We start from the raw sequence: 25,510 nt of genomic DNA on the forward strand, positions 1-25,510 counted from the left end.
AGGGAAAGTGACGAGAATGGAGGGAAAATGATGATGGAATAACTGAAGAATGGAGGGAAAGTGACGAGAATGGAGGGAAAATGATGATGGGAGAACTAAATAAAATTATGATGGGAGAACTAAAGGATGGAGGAAAAGTGACGAGAATGGAGGGGAAATGATGATAGGAGAACTGACAAGAATGGAAAGAAAGTGACGAGAATGGAGGGGAAATGAGCATTATTTAGTATAAAAGTAAACGGCAGTGGAGAAGTATATAACAACCTCAGTACTGTTTATATTTCTCAGATTCGGCAGTACATTTGATTTCTTAATATTAAAAAGAAGAAAAGGAAATTTCTCTTGATTAAGAATTTACCACGCACTTCTGTTCTAGTCTAACTTTCAATATAATACTTACAGCGTCGACTTTTGCTGNTCAACTATGGCTTAATGCATTTCAAACGAAAGCTAGGAACCCAGGGAATACAGTAGCAGCAACAAATCCAATGTTTGACCTAATGACCTCTAATGACCTAAATGACCTCCAAAAATGAAAAGGTATGGCTTTATGCATATCAAACGAAAGCTAGGAATCCAGGGAATGCAGTAGTAGCAACAAATACTTAAGCAAAAATTCTTTTCAAGAAAAATCATAACATTCGTACTTAATCAGGAAAGGATTTAAGTTTTAAAAGATTATTTTAAATTATTTGATGAAGGAGTAACCAGACAAATTGCTATGGGACAAGACCTGCTGCATGCTCAAAACTCATGTTTTAGAAAAGATAAATGACGAAAAAATATTCCAGCGAATGACAACAAGCAAGAAGCGCTGACCCATCATTTTACTGATTGTTGGGATTGTTTGTAAAACCAAAATTGTAGATTCTGGAGTTTTAAAATTAATTTCCCGCAGTATTTAAATTTTCAGGATTTTTTTCCATTAAAAATTCTCCCCCCCCCCCTCCGCCAAAAAAACCATCATTTTTTACAATTTGTGATAATTATGATTGATTTAATTCGTTTTAAAATTGTGATTGCACGTAGATGGATGAACCTACAGACTGATATATTTGTTAATAGCTGAAGGGCCCGGCGTTGCCCGTGGAAAAAAATTTAATTAAAAAAAATTTCGAATTTTTTTAGCCTTTAACACCCCCCGGCCACCCATGAGTGTCCACAAAAAAAATTCAGCCCAATCGGTCCAGCTGTATGGACGGCTATAGACAACATATTTATGAATGTCTTGTTTTACTATGTAGATTGATTGATGATTGATTGATTATCTCTGTTTCAGTTCTAAACTATCTAAAATGCCTAAAAAGGTATCTTCTAATTGGCCACATGAGATTGATTGGGTCAGGTCAGGAACATTTCTTTAAGATTTACTAAATGTTTTTAAAAAAGCAGAATTGTCAAATTTTTTGTCTTCGTTTTTTGCTTATTTTTATGTTAAAACTTCAGAGATTCAGGTTTTAAGATTAAAATAACTATTAATTACTACTTAACCGGGAGATTAAGGGAGGATAATTGAGGGGAAAACCACTTAGCCGAGGGCCTTCAAGACCTTTTTGGGGTTCTAAACCTCACGAGCGTAGCGTAGGTCGAGGAGGCCAAAGGCTAAGTGGTTTTCCCCTCAATTTATTTATCCTCATGAAAAAATAAAATTGGGAGAATAAATCCAATTTCATAGAAAAGATAGCTAGATAATAGAAAATGATTTACTAACTGGGAATGTTCATCCCGATCTTAACTTTGAACTTTTCAGACGGAGTTTGACCACCACTCCTAGCAAGCGTGGAGCTGAAGGAAGGATTACGACGGTCCGGCTGGAAGATACCATGCCGGACCGTCGATATAGAGATGGCACCGTGGCAATCAGGTCACTATGCGCTTCAGCAATTTTTATTTTGTTTTTATTATTTTTTAATAATTTAGTAGACATCACCTTCTTAGAACAATTCTGGCAATGAATTTCTTTATGCATGCTGTGCCAAAAAAGGAACAAGTAGGGGAATAAAAGGAGGGTCATGAAAGAGGAAGAAGGACAAAACTATTGAATATTTCCAATGACTTGAAGGACAACATTTTAAATAGAACTTTTACCTTCTAATAAAGTTACTGAACCTACATATTTTTGTCGATTAAAGAAAGAAAAACAAAAAAATTGGCATATTTTCCATTTTTCATTTGTGGATTCCATTTTTTATATGTTGTCCGCCCATGAGACAGACCAATAAAAAATGTTTGTTTCAGGGTGAGTAACATATCTGAGAACGTCCAAGAGAATGACCTCCAGGAGCTGTTTAAATGGTACGGTCATGTTGCCAGGATATTCTTTCCCAAGAACAAGGTTACAGGACTCTGTAAGGTAAGCTACTTATTCATTCATTCATTCATTAATTTATATATATATATATATTTATTCCAAGGGGATTTTTAAACTTTTTTTTTGGCTGTAGGAATGATTAAAAACATTTTTTTATTCTTTTATTCAATTCCTAATACACTGGGTTTTGGGGTGGGGTGATTTTTATCTATATATCCCCTTTTATCTACTAATTAGATGACATGCGAGATATCGATTAATTTGATTAATTATATTCTATAAAAAATCATTAGAATTGAAAATGATTATTGTATTAATTATTTTCCAAGCACTAATCTGTTCTCTTTCCGGGTGTTTAACCAATTGGATGCTTATTTCCTTTAACGCCAACTTAGTTTAATTGAGATAAAACCACTCCTGGCCATGAAGGAATTGCTAATATCTCTCAGGCTCTCAGGTTGTCATTGCTCAATTGAAAAATGGTTCTCATTTGTCATGAATACTGATTGAGCAACAGTTAAACGTTATAGTATTAGAAAATTTGAAAAATATTTCACTCTAAAAAATCATAGATTCTATTGTGGATTTAAGTTTGATTGATTAATATATAAATATCCAGGGATTCGCCTTTGTCCACTACTACAAGGAGGAGGAGGCGGCGAGGGCGATTGCTACCCTCAACGGCTACGGCTACGATCATCTTATCCTTAGCGTGAAATGGGCTAAATCTTAAACTGATCGTTAATTCGCCATCTTCAAATAAAAAATTCCACATTTATTGTGTTTGTTGAATAGAAGAGATCAGGTTTTATCTCCCCCCCCCCCATTCCTCTGCAGATTGTTTTTTCTTAATAATTGTAAAAATAAGATTTTAAGTATCACATGTTTGATAAATTAAACAATAATTATTCTTTTCTCCCCTAGATCCAAGTTGAAGCTTTTTAGTTAGAATTTAAAAATATTTTACGATTTTTCAAGAGAATTGGTATGTAAGAAATTTAATGCAAACATTTTGAAAAATAAAATTTTTCAAAATTTCTATAATTTTGGAGTAAATTGGTGTTTTCATTAGAATCAATGTCAGTAAATTTTCGATTTTTTTATAAATAGTAGTTCTACTTTGACAGTCTTGTAACAGGTATAATGGTAAGTGTATAAAATTTAACAGATAACAAATACGTAATTGTTGGAAGATACGATAAGTAATAATCCTCCCTGTGATCCATACAGATTTATCAAATAAATAGTTTTCTAATTTTATTTATATTTACATTTATCGCGCTCTCTATTAATTTTGAATAAAATAGTTGAAACAAGTAAACTACACCTAGTTTAATACTTGATCCAGGAAAGATCAAAACATGTACATACAGCTCTACTGAGCTGTCATCAAATATATTATATTACATCATTCTTTTCGGGTTTAAATAATTACATTGTAAAGTTGTTCCCATGAAAATGTTCAATAATTACTATTTTGTCTGCATTTTGAATCAAGGGCTTTCTACTCTGAGGAGGTGAAGCTGAGGAACACTTTTCAATATTCTCTATACTGACTTCGCTAACCTCTGTTTTTTCTACTTGATTAGAAGGTCCTTGAAGTTTATTAGCCATGGATTTTACAGAAGCTTTGCTGGATGATACATATTCTTGAGGCATGCTCGGATTAGACCATCCATAAAAATCCATAAGCTGTTGAACGGATGCTCCGCTGTCAGCTGCTGCTGTGGCGGACGAGCGTCGTAGAGAATGAAAAGTAAAAGATACTGGATTATCTAGACAAAGAACTGTTGCCATTTCACATAGCACCTTACTTACAAGATTTTTCCCCATAGGCTGGTCAGCATCTGCAGCAGGAGTACCCTTAAAAAATACTCGACCAGTGAAATGACCGAGGCTACTTATAATCACGTTCAGATAATCATCAATAACAGCTGCAAAATTTCTGGCCCATCGTTAAGTACTAGGAACTTGGTTTCCTGGCTTGTCTGAGCGCTGTTTCGACCTACACTGTGTTACAAGCATCCCATCATTCTTTTTCACCATCTTCTCAATTTGAAGGTCCATCAACTCCACATGACGAAGCCCTCCAAAGTATGCTAGAATGATGATGACCTAAAAAAATATGAATAAATCTTTCATACTCTGTCTTTATCCATAATATGTAAATTCAGGAACAAATATTTGTTTGCCAGAATCAAAATCAACAAATTTTTTAAAAACAACTTATTTTTCTTGTTTGTACTGTGATATGTAATATTCATCTACTGTGCAATGAACAAGGTTACCCACAAAGATTGAGCATGCAGATACAACTATAAAAAATGTTTTGTTTTCCTGATTTCCTGACGCTATAAACATTTTTTATCAACTGAAATGATATGTAACTTAATTAAAGAATTTTTCCAAGAACCTAATTCAACCTTTTTATTGAATTTAGAGTTTTAGGTCCAAATTAAAGTCTCATCCTGTTTAGGTGACCCTGTTTAGTGTTTATCTATTTGTTACCTTTCTAACTTGCCAATATAGTGAGTTCTCAGGGCGTTCAATGAACTGCTGACTGTCATCAGATTCAAATACTGCTTTACATCAGATTAAATGTGAAAATTCAAGTCTTATATATTCGTAGTATTATTGAAAAATTTTATTTGTTATTCTCCTAATTTGTTTTTGTAAAAATCTCGCATCTTTTAGTCTATTTAATAGGGTACATTCACTTACACACTTATTAAAACCTATTTCTAGACAAAAATGTTTAAAACTAAGAAGACTTTATTTCAACCTCCGCGGATTAAACAAACAATCGGGGCCGTTGGTCTTCAATCTTCTCCTAGCAAACAATTCATCGGAGCCATTGGAAGTAAAACACCTACTGGAGCCACTGATCGTCAAATTCCTCGTAGCAAACAACTCATCGGAGCCATTGGAAGTAAAACACCTACCAGACCCGTTGAGAGTACTCATACTACTGGAGCCAATGAAAGTAAACATTCTACCGGAGCCGTTGAACTGAATGCAGGAGGCGGGGACAGGAAAAGGTTTACTCTGAAGGAACCATTGCCCCTGAATTCGAAACAGAAGCTTGAGGAAAAGAGAATTTTAATTTTTCGCCTTTCCAGGAAAATATTAAATAAAATAACTTTTTTTAATATCTAACCCCTCTACATTATATTTGGAATTTTTTTTTTACAAAATTAGTTAAAATGGTTTTCCTAAGCTTCGATAAACGAAATGAGAATTAGGACTTGTATTTTGTTACAAATTCATTTATTTTCCATAAAGTATCGAAAGACTTCCTAAGTAACTATTTATAAAAATATTAAAAACCATCTGATTTATTTATAATTCAAGGCTGGGTTTTAATTAAACTTCTTTTTGGGTATTAGCTTACTGCGGATACTGATGATATTTCATCAATTGGATCTGAAGGATCTCAAGGTTCGGAGATCTCCGATGATATCGGATCGAAACCTGCCTGGCTCGTCAAGATTCTGAAGAGTAGGAAATCAAGACAAGATCAGTCAATGGTAAATCATAGTCTTTTATAAGCTACCCGATAAACCAACCTGAAAAACGTGTTATGATAGGGATTTGGATCCGGATGACTGAACATACAGGGTGTCCCACGAAACATGACAATAGCAAGACGACTTGAAAGTCGTCTTTGGTATTTGAATTTATTTGTGACATTTAGTCTTCTATCTACTTTTACATGTATGATTCTTGAAACAATTAACACATAACTCTCCTAGCCCTGGCATTTCCAAAAAGTGGTCTGCGTTTTGTTTGCTTTCAATATTTTCGGAGATATAAAGAGTTTGGTTCAGATTTTAATTTTGCTAAATAAAAGCAAAATTGTCGAAATCTGAACGAAATTCTTCATATCTCAAGCAATATTGAAAGCACAAAAATGGCTGACCACATTTTGGAAATGGCAGGACAAGGGAAATTTTGTGATTATTATCTCTAGAAATTTACTTCTAAAATTAGGTTGACAAATAAACGCAGCAAATTATATCAAAAATCAAGACGACATTCAAGTCGTCCTGCATACTGTCATGTTTCGTGGGACACCCTGTATCTACATATCTTGTTAATCCAAAGGTTTATCCGGATTTGGATTATAAAATCTACTCACCTAATTCTTCTTTATCAATTAAGTTTAAAATTATCCCTGGACGTAAGAAACTGGTAAATGTTAAAGTTTCTACACTCTGGATGCGTGCTCATAGTGATATGTCCGATTTACAACGGTATCCTGAAAAGCTTGTTTATAAATTAGAAAACTGACTTTTTTCAATTGTGGTTTCCACAAAAGTGACTTAGGCATTTCTACTGCAGGAAAACAATGGATAAATAATCAGAATTAAACCCTTTTGAGCAGACAAGCGATGTTATTTTACACACTTTTAATTAATACCCCTCTTTAAATTACGTATGCAGAGTGCAGACCCTTTAAAAAAAGATTTCACAGCAATCTCAGATTCAGTAAAAAAAATACAGAGCTATGATAATCTGGTCAGACTTAAACTCCAGGCCTTGGCTCTCGGATTTACCGTTCAACCAACTCGTGCTTTTATGTAATACTAGCTGAAGGACCTGGCGTTGCCCGTGGAGAAAAAAGCCAAATATTTTGACCTTCCATGAGTGTCCACAAAACATTTCAGCCCAATCGGTTCAGCCGTTTGGCCGGCTATACGCAACATACATTTGAATGTCTTGTTTTAATATATAGATAGAAAAAGATATTAGATTAAATAAGATTCTTAAAACAGGGAAAGCTTTTGTCTAGATTTAGTTCTAAAGGAACTGAGTTCTTGCAACAAATCCATTTTTTTAAACCCTTATATCTAGCTTAGCAACCTTGTGGTTGATGCCGTAGACCTTGGTTAGTTCAAATAATAAATACTGTTAAATGAATTATTCTTAAGTATGACAATGACATATCAAAACGTTCACCATCAGGTTGAAAGATATGGGGATTCAAAAATTTGAGTGTGTTGTTTATTAGTTTAGAGTAATTGATTGGATTCCTAAAACTTGTATAAATTTATTATTCAGAGTTCGGAACTCTCTAGTTCTCAAGAATCCTGCCAGGATTCTGTCAACTCTGAGAACGAGGTTTCAAGTCAAGGCTCTCTTGGTTCAAAGAAACAAGAATCAAGGGTTGTATCTCATCTAAGAGTTGACTCCGGGAGCACGATGGAAAGTCAGAACTTACTAGCAACATCTAGTCCAGCGGAGAACCTAGGATTTCCTTCTCAGTCTGGGGGTTTCAAGAGATCCAAGTCCCAGACTAGTTTGTTGTCCCAATCCTCGAACTGGAGCGGGTTTCTGGGACTAAGCTCATCTCAGCCTACCCCCGCCCTAGGATCAGCGTTTCTGCATCATGATGAAAACCAATCTGTGGATGGTTCCGAGAATTCGCAATCTGTATTGGACACCCAATCCTCTCAAGAGATAGGAAGCTTCAAGCTGATGAAACGAAGTGTCTCCCAGTCCAGATCTGTATCCGGGTCCCTCAACAAACCCAAGATAAAGAGGTCCAAGAGTTGTGCAAGTCTGGAGAAAGAGTCTCTGGTTCCAACCCGAAAGAAGTGTGTTCTCCCTCAACCTAAAATACCAAGTTTGGATCATATTCGAACTCTTGCTAAGGCTGCACGAAGCGCAACCTCCAGAAAGGTAAAATATTCACATTTTCAATGTTTTTTCTTAAATAAGATCTAGTATAAGAGAAAGATTTGAAGTAAGATTTTCAAATGTTTATAAATATAGTTCACTTATACTAATTACTAACTGAGGATGACGACCGGCCGGAACTGTTTAAATATAATCTAAAGATTGATTTGGTCTTTCATTTGTCTTTCATTGTACAGGTATCAGAGAAGGACGTTGAGAAAAACACACCAGTGTCTAGTCAATGCCTGGAGAATTTCCTACTTGAATCAGGGTCTAATATCTTCCAAGATTCAAACCAAATCGAGAATGATAGATCTTTAGGTTCGTATTCAACAAAAATACTATTCATGATCTAAAAACTTAAAAACCTTTCCATGTAACCCTTTATACTTAGTCTGCGATGAACAATTCACATTGGTGCCCTGGCCATATTAACCTTCTCCCGCAAATTCCGTCCTTTTTTTTATAATGTTCAGATTTAGAATTTTACGAATAACTGGTCGCAGTTAAAAGACAGTTTTATCATAAGATACCGTGGTTTCTCGTGGTAATTTTAATTTTTCAGTTAAAATACGAAATTAAAATTTTGAGTGAAACCCCAGATAACAATTAAATGTTTAGTGTTAGTAGACATGATAAACATGGAAAACACCCCTCGTACAGAACCCCAGGATCCTGGACTACCTCCTACCCCAACAAAGATGAATATTATTAAACCCAGGAATTCTGAAGTCATTGATAGCTTCGATTCGCTGAGTTTCCTGGGGAGGGATTCGGTCACTACGAACCCTAAAACAGCAGCTCCAGACTCGGAAACTGAACCGGAGAGAGTTGAGCAATCCACAGACCTGGAGAGTTTACAAAAGGATAGTGAAGATACTAATAAAACTGCAATGGGGCTACCCAGCAAGATCCTAAACGGTAAAAAATTGTCAATTACATTAACATAATCATTAGAGATTCCATCCACGGGGATTTAACGGTTCTGTGAATATTTTCAAAAGCTTTGCCTTTTGATCAATTTGACCCGTTAAAAAGAATTTTTTAACCTTTTTCTCAAATACTTTTTTGTCGGCATATACGTTATGAATGAAAAAGTATAGAATAAACAAAACCGTAAGTTTAAAGATTGTTGAATTATAGACCAAAACACGTGTGATTTCAAATAAAAGAAACCGAATGCTTCTCACTCTGGTTAGTCTTGGGTGCATCTAGGTTTATTTATTTTTAAAAAATCGATTAATGATGGTTTTTGACATATTTTAGAAATTAAAATTAGCTTTATCACTCCAAACTAGAGACTCTTAATGATTATTTTACTGTTCCAGTTCCAAAGCATAACAAAAAACAGATGTCATCATTCTTCACTTTGCATTTATTTATACTTTTCCGGCTAGCGTGTACTGAGTCTACCCGTGTACTGAATCCACCAAAAAATATAATCTTATTATTACATGCATATATCGAAATTTAGGGAAACCGGAACCAGAAAATGAGAAGGCTGAAAACAGCGGAAAAAGAGACCATAACATAGATGACAAGGATAGATCTAACGAAAAGAACGGCGGAATAATTGAAAAGGATGGCGGAGATAATAGGAAGGATGGTGGTGATAATTATAAGGTTGGTGGAGAGAAGAAGAATGGCGGAGACAATAAGAAGGTTGGCGGAGATAATAAGAAGAAAAGCGGAGATAATAAGAAGAATAGCGGAGATAATAAGAAGATTGGCGGAGATAAGAAGAATGGCGGAGATAAGAAGAATGGTGGAGATAAGAAGAATGGTGGAGATAAAAAGAAGGATGGCGGAGATAAGAACAAAATCCCTCTTGTCGAGAAGAAACCAAGAGGAAGGAAGCCAGGCCAGAAAACAGGTATCAACAGCAGCCAAGGTCAGTTTTAATCTAATTCATTTAAAAGATACCTTTTTCAAAGATTATTATTTATTTAGAGTTTCATCTTTTTTTCATATAATTCTGTTTATCTTTACATAATTATTTATGAATTTTATCGTAAAAAGGGTTCAGAGTTTAACTTTAAAAGGTAAACAAAAACATTGACTAAAACGGAAGTTTCAGGAAAATTTCATTCTTGAAAAATTTTAAACTCGAAAAAAATCTTAGTTTATGAAAGGAATTTAGTCTTTGCCACAAATTCAGCTTTTGTAAAACCTATATCTTTGCAACCTTATGATATAAACCATTAATATTTCAAACTTACATTATTTGATTTAACAGAATTCATAGTTTGAAATAATAAAGGTCATACGACATTGGGTTGCAACGATATTGAAATTAGAGAATCAGAGTTTGTGGCGAAAACTCAATTCCTTTATGTTATGTTATGTCATTTATGTTTCGTGATCAAGTCTGAAAATGCAAAGAGAAACATATTTAAGATAAACTAATACAGGGACACAAGGTTCTGAGAAGCTAGAGAAAGAATCAAAGAAGAAAAACACCCAGACCTCTCAACTATCTTCTAAACCTGCTTCAGATATTAGTCGGCCATCCAGCTCTCAGACCAGGATTAGCAATGTTCCTACCAGAAACAGTTCTAAAACAAGGGTAATAACACCATTTTAATACTTTTAAACTGTGTGTTGAATGTTAAGTTAGGAGAACAATTTATTCGAAATTTTTTTTAATAACATCTCCAGTTTCCAAAGATTCTAGACGCTTTTGAGCCTTTGAAGCAATAATTTTTTAAGGAGATATTTTCATTTAATTTAGGATAAGTCGAAGGCCTTTATAAAGTCTCATCTCAAATTTTCATTTGAAAATGAACATGAACTTACATTTAAAGCAAAACGAAAGTATCAATTCCATTAGTGCCTGATCCAATCAGAGTTCAGTCATGTGTTTGGTGTCTATTCTGAACCAATAAATATTGCTTAACAGTATCAACTATCTTTCTATCTATCTCATTATCCTATAGAGATGAATCCTTATGGCTAAACAGTAAATCGAATATATAATCCTACTGAAACTACAGTGTGACGGATTAACTTAATCCGCCTAACACTTAAGAAAACGATTTGTACTTGCTTAAGGGACTTAAAATTCCAAAGTTCATGCCTCGGATCAGGATTTAGAATTGTGATTGTTTACTTTATCATGCAATAATGCGTTGTTTTTGAATACAAATACTTAATACTAGCGTTGAAACGCAGCTTTGTTTAAGTGACTAAAAATTCCAACGTTCAGGCCTTGAATTAGGATTTAGACTTGTGACTGTTTTATTATCATGCAATAATGCGTTGAATTTGAATACTAATACTTAACACTAGCGTTGAAACACAGCTTTGTTTATGGGACTAAAATTCCAAAGTTCAGGCCTCGGATTAGGATTTAGACTTGTGATTGTTTACTTTATCATGCAATAATACTTTGTATTTGAATACATATACTAAATACTAGCGTTGAAACACAGCTTTGATAAGAACCTAAACTTTCCCTGAAAGAGTCAACCCACTAAGGCAAGATCAAGAACCGAGTTTCCGAATCTAATTTTGAGACAAATCGATCAAAGGGACATGAGATATGATCTGTAAAACAAACAGACACACACTTTACACATGAGATTGAATGTATCTATTCAATAATCTTTAAAATCCACTGCTATAGGACGATCTGTTGGATCTAATAATCTGTAAAATCCCCTGCTATAGGACGATCCGTTGGATCTAATAATCTGTAAAATCCCCTGCTATAGGACGATCTGTTGGATCTGCAGAAGAGAAGGGAAGGGATGATGACCTGGGTTCTCTGTGATGATAAAAACTGTGGAAAATGGAGACGGATCCAAGAACAAGGTTTTTTTTCTCAATTTTGTCAATATCAATTTTTTGCTGTTTTATTTGAGTACTGAAATGTCAATGCCAAATTAAGGATAAATACACATATGTAGAATGTAGATGAAGAATAGATAGTCATTAAAAAGTATTTAAAAAGTATATTCGTTAAATATTTAAAAAATAAATGATCTGAAGTTTTGAAAATATTATATAGCTTCTGAAATATTAAATTAAATGTTAATTTTGAAATGTATTTATAACGCCTATGAATGAAATTGATATATTTTGAATTTGATCAGATCCAACTGCTCTGCCACGTGTCTGGTACTGTAGGAACAACCCGGATGAGAAGTACAACAGGTTAAACTTTATTAAACTTGAAACAAAATTTATTTAAATTTTAGAAGATTTTGTTTAAGAATCTATAGTTGATCTGAATAAACAGATTGCGAAATTATTTTTAAAAATACAAATACATAAGTTAAGAGAGAATTTTGATTTTTGAGAGAATCTATTATGAAAGAACTGCTGAAAGAACTGAACTCGCTGCTAATTTCAATACTCTAATCCTAATATTTTTGCAACCAGACTGCAAATATCTGTGCAATTTTTAACTATGATTTCTGCCACATTAAATAGTCAAAGTTTGAAATTTTAAAGGTTTGCACTATATGGTTGCAAAGATAAATGGATTAGAAAGTACGAGCTTGTGGCAAGTTATCAGTTTATTAATATAACTAAATATTTTAATAACTAATTACATTTCTAATGCAGATGTGATATTCCTGAAGAGGAGTGTGATCCCAAACTTGAAAGTTTATGGGTTGAGACCAGGTAGGATTTTAGTCTTCGGTCCACAGATTTCACAGACAGTACAATGGATTTTAGTCTTCGTTTCACAGATAGGACAAGGGGGTTTAGTTCTCCTTTCACAGATTTCATAGATAGGACAAGGGGTTTAATTCTCATTTCACAGATAGGACATTCAATTTTAGTTCTCATTTTACAGATTTCACAGATAGGACAAGGGGGTTTAGTTCTCGTTTCACAGATTTTACAGATAGGAAAGAGATTTTAGTCTTCGTTTTACAGATTTCACAGATAGGGAAAAGGATTTTAGTTTTCGTTTCACAGATTACATAAATAGGACAAGTGAAGCTTAGACATTAGTTTAATTTTGCAAGTTCAGGAACATCTTCCATAATCTTCACAATCTAAATATGTTGTTATATACCCGGTCACAGGAGAATCATAAAGTAGTTTAAGTATGCAAGTTCAGGAACATCTTCCATAATCTTCACATCCTAAATATGTTGTTATATACCCGGTCACAGGAGAATCATAAAGTAGTTTAGGGTCAATGAGTCCAAACAGTCATCTTAAAGGGACTGAAGGTGTAATTTTAAATAATACGCTATTTATGAACTGCCATGCCTGAATCATAACAGTACACTTGAGACAATTATTGGATGAATAATGTAGAAGATAAAGTCGTAGTAGTCTAATTTTGATAACCTCTACATTGTTTTCCTGTAGTAGAAATTCGCCATTCACAAGCCACAATTGAAAATAATTAATTTCTAAAATTATAAACATGGATATCTTATTCGTATTTGATTAGACAACGCTTATAAGGGTACCGTTGTGAAGCGGATATGCCACAATAAAAATGGCGGATAATTTGAAATTAAACGTTTAAATAGACACATAGTTTTACATATTAAAGTTGATGTTTTTGTGAAATATTTTTAAGGCACTCTCAAATGAAATTTTACTTAATAATCTGCTGAAGGTATACGGCTGGTTCTTTGGTTTGGGCAAAAACTCCTGGTTGGCCCGCCTGGCCCGGGATGGTCGACGATGATCCGGATACAGGTATTAATCATTGTTCCGATATCCTCCCAAAAATCTGACATTTTCCGAATTAAGATATCCGACTGTCCATGTTAAGAGACTTGCTAATTGAATTAATCGTCAAACCTGACAAAATAATGAAATACGTTAGCTAGACTTTGTAAACCCAATGAAGCAATGTAATGCTACGTAGATTACTTAAAATCAAAGAAAGTAAAACATGTTCTTAGGGTTTATATATATATGGAGAGAATAGAATATATCAGTAAATAATTTTAAAGAGAATATAGAGAATACAGATAAACATGTAAAACATGGAATACCTACATAAAGTTTACTAACGAGAAATAAGTGATTTTATTTTAGGCGATTTCTTCTGGACAGTTGGCAACAAGATTAGCTATGAGGTTCAGCCCGTCTCCTATCATGTTGTTTTCTTTGATTCTCGTCGTCAGCCCATCTCCCGTTCCTGGATACAGACTCAACACTTATCCAAATTCTCAAAGGACAACGTCAAGGTAATTTTACGACTCTAAATATCATGGATTAGAATAGTTTTCTATCCCTAGCAATAGTCTCTGATTTCAATTATTTTATTTCTTTATATAACCCACTCCGATCTAGACATATGGAGAAGGTCAACTTTATGTGAAATCTAGTGAGCTCGCAGCTTCTCTATTATTGATTTTACGCGCCAGTATGCGAAATTGCATTTTGTTGTTACAATTCATATTAGTGAGTTCGCATGCTAAAAATCATCATCCTAAGACAATGCTAAGTTATGTTTGAACACTGTTTAGATTTTCCGGAGAGTAATACGACTTATGGCCTCCCCCCTTTATATCAGAATTTAAAAACTATTTTGTTCTGTTTAAAAGCTCTTCAAACAGAGGAGTTCTGATGTAAAACATGTTTTAGATTTATATCTAACATATAAGGAATTGAGTCTATGAGACAAACTAGAATTTTGTAATGCCTTTATCTTTGCAACCTGATGGTTTACACATTTATCATTTCCAATTAAACTCTGGACTTAGAAACCAATAATTTTGTTCCTTTAGGTTGAAAGTGTGACTGGAAGAGCCAAGATTGCTGCGCAGATAGGTTTAGAAGCTCTGGAGCTGGATATTCTTGAGAGAAGGAAGAAATACTGCTTTGCAAACAGGTAACATTTAAGAGATTGTCCGGGTTTGCTAACAGGCAACATTCACGAGATTTTCCTGGTTTGTTAACAGATAACATTAGGTAACATTCACGTTCGGGTAGGCCAACCGTTAATATTTAAGGGATTGTTCGGGTTGGCTAACAGGTAACATTTAAGAGATTGTCCGAGTTTGCTAACAGGTAAAATTCATGAGATTTTCCGGGTTTGCTAAGAGGTAACATTCCAAAGATTGTCCGGGTTTGCTAACAGATACCATTTAAGAGATTGTCCGGGTGTGCTAACAGGTAACATTCAACCGATCGTCCGGATTTGCTAACAGGTAACTTGCAAGATATTGTCCGAGTTGGCTAACAGGTTACATTCAAGAGATTGTCCGGGTTTGCTAACAGGTAACATTCCAAAGATTGTCTGGGTTTGCTAACATGTAAAATTCAAGAGAGTGCCCGGGTTGGCTAACAGGTAACATTCAAGAGTTGCAGATAACAAATAAAAGATTTCCGGTTTTCCCCCTCCTTCAAATAAACTAAATTTGTCCACTAATTGTAGTCCAAAAACAACAGAGGAACCTATCAAAGTCTTAAAACTTAAATTAAAAATACATTTTATAGATTCAAAGGACCATGGGGACCCTCTTGGCTGGATGATATAGACGTTGAGGTCACTGCTACTCCTGAACCCGTTATCGAAAAGAAACAGAAGAAGGAGAAGAACCCGGAGAAGACACTGAAACCAAGACCCAGCTCAAGGTCTAACAGGGACAAGCGAGATTCCTCAGAGTAAGTATCTATTATATATAACTCATGAAACCCTTGACTAAGGAATTGAGTCTTTGCCACAACCTCTGATTTTCTAATTCCTATATCTTTGCAACCAAATGTCGCAACTATAAGTTCTGTAGGATCAAATAATCTAAGTTTGAAATACACCATCTGGTTGCAGATATATAGGGATTAGAACATTTGAGTTTGGGGCAAAAACTCAATTCCTTTGCCTTAAATATTAGCTCATGAAGGTTCTTAGCTTGGTTTAATAGTTGAATGGGTTTACTTTTATAAAAAAGTTTAGTTTTCAGTCAAATCTGGGTTTCTAAGCCAGTCTTGAAATTAATTATTAATTTTTTGGTTCTTCATAATTCTTGTTTTTTTTCAGAGCTGAAATTATATCCACTGAGCAAATGAGGAAGAAAGGAAAGGTAAGAAAACATATATGAAAATCAGGGTTTATAAAAAGTCTAGTTTGATAAGATTGGTAATTCAGATTGTTATCTTTTTATTAGATTGGCAGCTTACCAATTCTAGATTGACTTATTTTAAATGAGCAGATAATCCTGATGATATTTCAGAACCTCTTTTGGGATTTTAAAATAAAAAAGGTGTAGAACTGTATCTTTGTTCTTTAGTTCAGTGAAACGGAAGCCTCAGACGGAGCCCCAGTTAAAGCAGCTGAGCCAAATCTGCCCCCAACAATGAAACCTGGTCCTAATCATGACGATGGGATTAAGGTGGTTGCTAAGAAATCACTGGTTGAACCTGTTCAGGACATGGTAACTTTATTACGCATATTGAAAACATTTTTTATGCTAAACCAGAAATATTTAAATAACTAACCTTTTGGGATACTTAAAATTATTTTGTATAAGAAACTAGTTTATGGGGGCACGGACATTTTGAAAACTAGATAACAAAAATGTTACTAAAAGTATGTTTTCTAGAAGAAAAGGAACCGTGCTCTGGTGTTTAGTGATGGTTCAGGATCAGATTCATCTGCAGAGTCAGACCAGGTGAAACGACATTTATATCCTGTTATAAATCCACAATCTCTGATATGTCTGTGTCCTAATTATTTTTCTACTACTATTAGTAATAATTATGTCGGTTTAAGTTTCTTCCTTTGAAACAGAGAATGTCGACCTTTAGCTAGAAAAGATCCCATATTTGAAGTTATCTAAACGCTTTGAGCCCAGTTTTGAGCCCTTTTCTTAGAAGTTGCTGATTTCCCAAAGGAATTGAGTCTTTGCCACAAACTCAAATTTTTTAATCCCTATATCTATGGAACCTGATGTTGTAGACTTTATTTCAAACTAATTGATTATTTGATGCAACAGAATTCATAGTTTGAAATATCTAAGGTCTACGACACTGGGCTGCAGAGATACAGGAATTAGAAAATCTGAGTTTGTGTCAAAGACTCAATTCCTTTGCATTTAAATTTTCAAAAGTAGCGGACTTTGCGATTAGCTGTTCTTTTCTAACATTTATTATTATATTAATAGGAATCTTCTAGCACTATTAAACCGAAGAAGAAGACAAGGAAATCCAAGAAGATGAAAACTGCTGGAAAGCCTATGAAGAAGATCTCTGATTCTGGAAAGAGAGATCTGAAGATCAATGATAATCCAAAGAAAAGAGAAAGCAGATCTATTAAGATTAACTCTAACGAGGACCAGATTGTTGTCTCTACATCTAACATTGACGAGACAGAAGAAACTAAACAGAAGAATGAGGTAACATAAGAATTTCGGAACCCTAATTTATTGTTAACTTAATCTAATATGTAATATGTCTAGCTCCTGGTTCAGGGTTTTCGACTAACTTGACCCAGTGCCAAAGTTACGTCACGTAGATACATATACATACATGTATTTGTTTAAGTATTGCATAACAATAATATAATAATAATTAAATTTTTGAGATTTTACGTCACGTAGATACATATACATACCAATTAGATTATAAAGTACAATAGGTGGCAACAAAGAAATGAATCAATTATACACGACGTCACAGTGTCAAATAAACCAAGAAAAACAAAATTTTCTCACATTAGTTAACATGTGTTCCAAGATCAAATAAAAAAGTGTAAAAACAGAAAATAAAGAACACATAAAATTGCACTTATTAAACTGTAAGATAAGCACTTTATTCTAAGATTATCACTATTTTTAATAATTTTGACACTTGTGACGTCTGAATACAGCTGTACTGAGAGTGTACAAATTCTACGTTGCCATCTATTGTAATATACTAGAATCTATTTGATACATACATGTATGTGTATAAGTATTGCATAAAAATAATATAATAATAATAATATTTTTGGGATTTTACGTCATGTAGATATATATACAATATACATACATGTGTATAAGTATTGCATAAAAATTAAATATAATAAGGTCAAGATTTATATTGACCAGTTCAGGGTCCAGTCTTTTAAGAAAGGTTTCAGCAATTCCATATTATTACATTTATTAATCGTATTGATTAAGGTTGAGTTTGTTCAACCTATTCTCATGGAACAGATGAAAGATGTTTTTAACAAGTCTATGTATACTCAGGTAATTGATTTATGTGCAATTCAGGATTAATTTGTTTACGTGTTCAAAAATATATTATAAATACATATATATATATATTTGCTGATCAGTAATCACTGTCGTCAGAACGTGTGAAACCGAAAAAAAGCTATTGTAGTAAAAGCTAAATTTTTCCAGGACTTTATTTTAAGCTACTTAGTTCTCTTTTATATATAAATCATCAGAATATTGTCCGTTTCTCCTAGGTTTTAAAAGGAATTCTTTAACCCGCTTTCATATTTTTTGGCTTTCGAGAAATTGAACATTTTCAAATGTACTGGGAGCTTTTAAGCCAGATAATTGAACAAACTCCAACTATACTTACAACTGCTAGGAGATGAGCAATGTACTGAACAAGAGCAAGGATTTATCCTTCTCCTACGATATCCTGACAGAGATGAATGAGATGAACGACAGCAAGTTCGGAGAAACTATTCAGGTAACCAAGAACACACACGTTATCTCTGACCGCAAGAGATCGTCAATTTGTGAGCGAGTGCAAACGTAATTTCAAGTTATCTTCAATTCATAGAGTTTCATGTCAGAATCACAAAGATTTTAAACTATAAAACTTTGTCTGATCAAGTATGAAGTAGAAAACCATGTTGTTAATTTTAAAAACGAATTATTTTCAATTGTGGCTTCTCTACAAAACTACTGCTACTAATACTGCAAAAAAAAAAAAAAAATTAAGAAACAATCAAAATTTAACACTTAAACTAGAAAATCGACTTTAAAGGAATTGAGTCTTTGCCACAATGTCACAATGGAACCCAATGTCGTAAATTTTTGATATTTCAAACTTATATTATTTGATCTAAAGGAATTCATAGTTTGAAATATCTAAGGTCTGCGACAGAGTTTGTGGCAAAGTTTCCTTTTGCTTACAGTCCTTTATTAAAATTATATTTTTAGTTATAAATTTAGAAATCTCCATGTTATGTAAATGTCCTTTTCAATTGAACATCTATTTTGTATTTAACTTGTTTGGGCGATTTTTAAAGCTGGATATTTAATTAAATTATTCAAGTAACTAAAAATAGATCTACAGACCTTTTTTAGATGTAAACAATAGACATGCTTTAACGTTCCATAAATGAGATAATTAAAATTTACATATTGTAGGGTATTCTCAACCATCTTTCCGAGGAGGAGGAGGAGGAAGAGAAGGATGGGGAACCATCTCAAGTTCTCCACCAGCTCACAGTACCTGTTGAAACTAGCACCCTGGAGCCTGAACTAGGATTAGTTCCGGAGCTAAAGGAAACCACAGACAGGGTTGCAGAGAATGATGTTATTCCTGTTTCCGTGGAGATCCTCGCTACTCCGTCCAAGACGAGTCCCAGTGCTAATAATCACCTGGATTCAGATATGTTTAGGAACTCGAATTTCGTCCCTCCGTCTATGGAGGATCAGATGAACTCGTCTGATCTTAAATTAACCATCAACAATATGGACACAGACAGGGTGAGAAACCATTATTTTTTTTGTTAAGTAACTGTAAGCGTTATTTCAAGTGACCCTCCATGTAAAGATGGTAATGCCCGATTTACAATGGTAACTTTAAAACCTTAATTTGATAAAAATGTGGAAGATATCGTCATTTGTCCGACATGAAAAAAGATATTTCTTCGCGTAGAAGCGTAATTTCAAGTGACCCTCCATGTAAAGATGGCTATACCTGAATTACGAGTGTACCTTTGAATCCCTAATCTGATAAAAATGTGAAAGACACTGCCGTTTGTCATTTTCTCGTTGGCCTCTTGTAAGCAAGAAATGCGTAAGTCCCTTTTGCAGAGAAATCGCAAATTAAAATGAACAGAGATGGAATTGAATGAATTTGAGTTTAAATCCGCCAAAACTCGGTTTAAATTTAGCGCCGGCTTAAATCTTGAAACATTTGATACAATTTTAAGTGGAACCAACCATATTTAAACCGCGGCTTGAATTTATACCGCCGCTCAAATTCTTTAAATTCGGCCACAGTTGATTTTTAATTCATTCTTAAACAGACAGCTTATGAAGGTACCGTTCTAAATCGGGGCATTCCCATCATTGTATGGAGGATTCAATTAAAATTACGCGTCCCTATAATCGATTAGGGTGTTATATTTACTTCAAAATTTTGAACAATGAATTTAGAAAATTTTAGAAATTTAGAATTTGAATATTATATAAAAAAGCTGAATCACCGGGCATTGTCCGTAAAAAAAAATATGAAAAAAAATTTTAAAAATGAAAAAAAGATAAAAAATTTCAATTTTTTTTTAGCCCATGTCGCCCCCGGGCTACCCATGAGTGTCCACAAAATTTTTTATGATTTTATGGGGAGTTATTTTAAAAGACACGTTATTTGATTTTTAAGAATATTTTAGACTTAACTTTTAGAAAACAAGGAATTTACAAAATAAAAAGTTAAAATCGAAATGTTATGTAAAAGGAACTGAACAATCCGGCGTTGCCCGTAAAAAAAAAATTTTTTTTTTAAATGTTGAATAAAAAATGTCGAGTTTTTTGGCTCATGTCAACCCCCTGGGCTACCCATAAGTGTCCACAAAAATTTCAGCTTATTCAGTCCAGCTGTTTGGCCGGCCAGAGGGAACATAAAACTACACGCATATCTTGTTTTATTTATATAGATATATCCATTAAGATAGAGAAATTGAGGTTTCAAGTTTAGATTGAATAAAGAATAGGAAAAGGAATTGAGTTTTTGCAACAAACTCGAATTTTCAAATCCCTATATCTTTGCAACCAGATGGTTTGAACCGATGATATTTCTAACTTAGACTATTTGATCTAACAGAATTCATAGTTTAAAATATCTAGGGTCTACGACATCGGGCTGCTAAGATATAAGGGGGAAACTGTTAGAGTTTGTGGCAAAAACTAATTTCCTTTGTTTTTAAAGTCTGAAAACGTTTAATTTATAGCCTTTATAATGTAAACATTAACATTGCCAGTGAAAGGAATTCCCACAAATTATGATAGATATTTTATCTAAAGAAAGCTCAAAACAATTCTTGGCTCTCAGGCCGAATTTAAAGAACTTGAGCCGCGGCAGATCTATGCTTGGTTCCACTTAAAATCGTTTTCAACTTTGCAAGATTTAAGCCGGCGCTCAATTGAAACCGGTTTGGGGGATTTGAGACGCGGCTCAAATTCACTAAATTCGGGCTCTAGTCTCCTTTTTTTTGCATATAACCCACCCCAATGTAGACATGATGAAAAAGGTCAAACTTATGGAAATGACTGGTATGACTTTATGAACTCCTCTACTTTTCATTTAGTTTCATATTAGAAAAAAATAGATAGTTTTTCTTCAAAGGTCTTTAATAGGGATTGAGTCATTTGCCACACACTCTTTGTACTTTCTAAACCCTTATATCTTTGCAATCTACAATGGTGCAAACCTTTGATATTTCAAGCTTAGATTATTTGATCTAAACGAATTTATAGTTTTAAATATTTACGACATTTGGTTGCAAAGATCTAGCTTGACTTAAACCCTGATTTATTCTTTCTAGGATTCAATGTATGACAGTGTGTTGACATCAACTCCTACCCAGAGAAAACTAGTCCTAGGAGATCCGTCCACCAAGATGTCTGAATCTCCGGTTGCAAACACATCCATCCCAGCTCTTCCCCTCACTCCAATCTCTAGGTGAGAACAGGAAAAATACTAATCCAGGAATTCATTTGAAGTTTTTTATTTTTAATAATGATCATTATAATGGGGGTGGATTATTTCTTGAATTGAAGGGGAAATTGTCAAAATTTATTTGAACTTTGACCAAAAACTTGTTACCTTTCATTTTGAAACATCTTTACCAAAATTTGATTATTTCCCCAAATTTTATATATTTACATGATTCTAATAAAATCTACATGGACAAGTTCTTGTGATCGGGTTTTACATTTTTGACATGTAAAAGTACATATCACCCTTAACTGAGCTTTCGATTCGTACCACAGTTATTTGCAGTTCACTGACCGAAGATATGATAAGGTTTAGTGGAGAGTGATCTTTATTCGTTTTTTACCTGCTTTCTTATATATTCAGTAATTTTGTGTTCTACTATTGTAAAATTTCTCTGTGTTATAAATATCTAAATGTTAAAATATCTAGGTTTGGATTAGCTCAGGTTGGTTTAAAACCAAAAAAGTGCCATGATCAGGAGGTACCTGGAGATGAGGATATTCAAGGTTATGGAGACCTAGATCTGGATTTGGATTCGGTAACTATTAACAATGCATAGAGAGGGATTAAATAAAAGGAACTGTTTGCGTAAGTTCAAGTGACCCTCCATGCAAAGATGACATTGCTGGACTTACAACTGTACCCTTAAACCCTTTATCTGATCAATAATTCGAAAGATTATGTCTTCTTTCTATGTTTAGAAGTGATTAAATCTGATAATTACTATTTGTTTTCCTGCAGTAGAAATGCGCAAGTAACTTCAAACTACGCTTACAGATCCTTAACGATTTATTTCCGTAGCAAACCTTCGATCATTCAGATAAATTGCTAAAATTAAGATATATAGGGTTACCCACAAAGGTTGAGACTTAAAGAAACGACTTTACCGAATTCATTAAGCCTTCTTCCTTCCTTGCAGTCAATAAGCTTTTTCCTTTTTGCCATATAAAATAATTATCATTGAAATGGTAAACTTAATTTAATTTTGAAGAGTTTTGAAAGAAAAAATGCCAAAAGCAATTTTTTTTCAGGTTCAAAAACATTTTAAACTGAAATATTTTCTTTAACTGTTATCTTAAGGTTTGTCACCTGTTTTATATTATTTTTATTTTTATTCTATTGAAACCTTTATGTTTTATACATAAATGATATGAATATTTTCTATAAAACTAATTATTACTTGATTACATTCTACTTAATATTTCAGGACATAAAGTTGAAGCTGGGTGCTGATGAGAGCAAGGATTTCAGTGCTGACGAGAGTTTAGATTTTGAAGTATAAAATATCCTTTCATCTTTAAAATTAAATTTAAAGTATGATGTGGAGTGTTTATTGTAAACACTATAATATATGTAAATTGTAAATTCAAATGTGATTTAAGAGATAACTAGTTGAAAATTTCAAATTGTTAGAAGAACTTTAGACAATTCTAAATTGAAAACTTAGGAAAATTATATTTTGTATTTTTTGCTTTTAGTTATTATTCATTATTTGTAAGCTAAATTTTAAATGATCTAGTAAAATGTATGTAATGTATTTAAAATTAAATATGGTTCGAATCATATATTTATTATATCAAAAGATAAATAGTTGATAAATGAAATTGTATTTCCAGATATTTTTGTTCAACTCTCCGAGAAAGAGGACAGACTAGGAAAGAAAGTTATGTACTAAGATGGATGAAAAATGACATTCTAGCTCTTCTGTAAGCTGACACAAAAAGAAGAAAGATTCTACTCTCTTTAGAAAGAAAAAACACAAGAATTATGAAAAGCCCAATTGAGGTCAAAAAAATTTGTGAAATTATAAATGAATGTGATATTTTCTATGACACTGCATCCTTCAATATGTAGCTTATAAACCATGTCATTTTATTAAAAAAAATCCGCAATTGTATTAATGGAAAGCATTCTGCTGAAGAATTTAAGACATGAAACACTGTTCAGCAATTGTTCTAAATAAACAATGTTCGTAGCTTATTTAAGAAGCAATACATATATATTATGAAACTGAAGCTTGGAAAGAATAATATATCACTGATGAGGAGGAGATTGAATCTATCTCTGTCTTGAGGAAGAGGACGAGTAGTAGAAAGAGGTCGAGGTCGAGAAGACCCTTAGGACGAAGGGATGAAGGACCAAGGACAGAAAGGAGAGTGAAAACTCAAAGAGTAAGTAAAAAAATCATATTCTTTTTTATAAACAGCCATTTTTCAGCCATTCAACTTTTAATTGTGGTTATATCTGCATGTATGAGCGCTGGCAATAATATACTCATAGATGTTTTCATTAAAGTATTGTTTTTGTTTTGTTTAGAACCGGTTCCAAGTAAGATATCTAGACGCCAGAGAACTGAGATTAACTATTCACAGAAGAAAAATCTCCCTGATGGTCAAAATCCAGAGTCTGGTACAAGTTGGAGATCTGGACGTAAGAGGTTTGAAAATACAGTTAAATGATCTTCCTGGTGATCAAAGTAAAGCAACTGGCCAAGTAGGAGATCTAAACGTCAGAGAACTGAGATTAAATATTCACAAGAGAAAAATCTCCCTGATGATTAAAATCCAGAGCCTGGTACGAGTAGGAGATCTGGACGTCATAGATTTGAAAATACAGTTAAATGATCTACCTGATGATCAAAGTAAAGCACCTGGCCAAGTAGGAGATCTAAACGCCAGAGAACTGAGATTAAATATTCAAAAAAATGATCTCCCTCATGATCATATTCCAGAGCCTGGTACACGTATGAGATCTGGACGTCAGAGATTTGAAAATGAGGATCCAGAGGAATGATCTCTCTGATGACCAAAGTCCAGAATCTGGTCCAAGTAGGAGATCTAGACATCAGAGAACGATCAACTACAATGATCATAATGATGAAGATATGAGTTCAGAAGATACTGTAAATATGCTGCGTTTCTTACTTTCCTTTTAATAAAGAATCATGGACATTTTACAGTCCGGTCCTTATCCCAGAAAATTGTTACTTTTGATCAAAGTTTGATCCATTAAACATAATTTTTTCGCCTTTTCTAATACTTTTTTGTCGGGCGTTGGCGTATGCTTTTCAAGCAAAGAAAAAAGTTTGTTGTTAATTTATAGACAAACACGGGAATGAATTCGAATAGAAGAAACCAAAAGCATCTCGCCCTGGTTAGTCCGGGGTGGAATATTTATTAAGGTCTTTATTTTATGTTACATGATACTAATTAATATGGTGTTAAAACAAATGTCTAATTTTATGTTGTCAAGTACATTGTTCTAACTAATATGGCGTTAAAACAAATGTTTAATTTTATGTCGTCTAGTACATGGTACTAAGTAATATGATGTTGAAACAAATGTTTAATTTTATGTTGTCTGGTACATGGTACTAATTAATATGATGTTAATACAAATGTTTAATTTTATGTCGTCTAGTACATGGTACTAATTAATATGATGTTGAAACAAATGTTTAATTTTATGTTGTCTGGTACATGGTATTACTAATTAATATGATGTTGAAACAAATGTTTAATTTTATGTTGTCTGGTACATGGTACTAATTAATATGATGTTAAAACAAATGTTTAATTTTATGTTGTCTAGTACATGGTACTAATTAATATGATGTTAAAACAAATGTTTAATTTTATGTTGTCTAGTACA

The 25,510-nt window shown here is 33.5% G+C and overlaps 2 protein-coding genes across 3 annotated transcripts; both read left to right on the plus strand.

Annotated features, from left to right (window-relative positions):
• Window positions 1-1,218: 1,218 nt before the first annotated feature.
• LOC111711078 (eukaryotic translation initiation factor 3 subunit G) lies at window positions 1,219-3,089 on the plus strand. The gene is made up of 4 exons (XM_023485328.1): window positions 1,219-1,345; window positions 1,751-1,864; window positions 2,239-2,353; window positions 2,931-3,089. Exons 1-4 carry the CDS (start codon window positions 1,296-1,298, stop codon window positions 3,042-3,044), a joined length of 393 nt encoding a protein of 130 aa, XP_023341096.1. The 5' UTR covers window positions 1,219-1,295; the 3' UTR covers window positions 3,045-3,089.
• Window positions 3,090-5,056: 1,967 nt separating this feature from the next.
• On the plus strand, window positions 5,057-23,289 carry LOC111711082 (uncharacterized). Of its 2 annotated transcripts, none has more exons than XM_023485331.1 (24): window positions 5,057-5,398; window positions 5,698-5,838; window positions 7,373-7,993; window positions 8,188-8,311; window positions 8,612-8,911; window positions 9,465-9,881; window positions 10,402-10,556; window positions 11,704-11,803; window positions 12,085-12,145; window positions 12,560-12,619; window positions 13,578-13,660; window positions 14,006-14,157; window positions 14,701-14,804; window positions 15,413-15,580; window positions 15,954-15,996; window positions 16,204-16,347; window positions 16,516-16,584; window positions 17,077-17,307; window positions 18,073-18,141; window positions 18,494-18,598; window positions 19,285-19,626; window positions 21,687-21,823; window positions 22,289-22,397; window positions 23,067-23,289. In XM_023485331.1, the coding sequence occupies exons 1-24, from the start codon at window positions 5,063-5,065 to the stop codon at window positions 23,139-23,141; spliced, it is 4,146 nt and encodes a 1,381-aa protein (XP_023341099.1). In that variant the 5' UTR covers window positions 5,057-5,062; the 3' UTR covers window positions 23,142-23,289. The 2 variants fall into 2 exon arrangements, with proteins under 2 accessions (XP_023341099.1, XP_023341100.1); XM_023485332.1 differs by having other exon boundaries at window positions 9,465-9,863.
• The last annotated feature ends 2,221 nt before the right edge of the window (window positions 23,290-25,510 follow it).

The sequence above is a fragment of the Eurytemora carolleeae genome, unplaced genomic scaffold (genome assembly GCF_000591075.1).
Source record: "Eurytemora carolleeae unplaced genomic scaffold, Eaff_2.0 scaffold1121, whole genome shotgun sequence".
Taxonomy (NCBI): Eukaryota; Metazoa; Arthropoda; class Copepoda; order Calanoida; family Temoridae; genus Eurytemora; species Eurytemora carolleeae.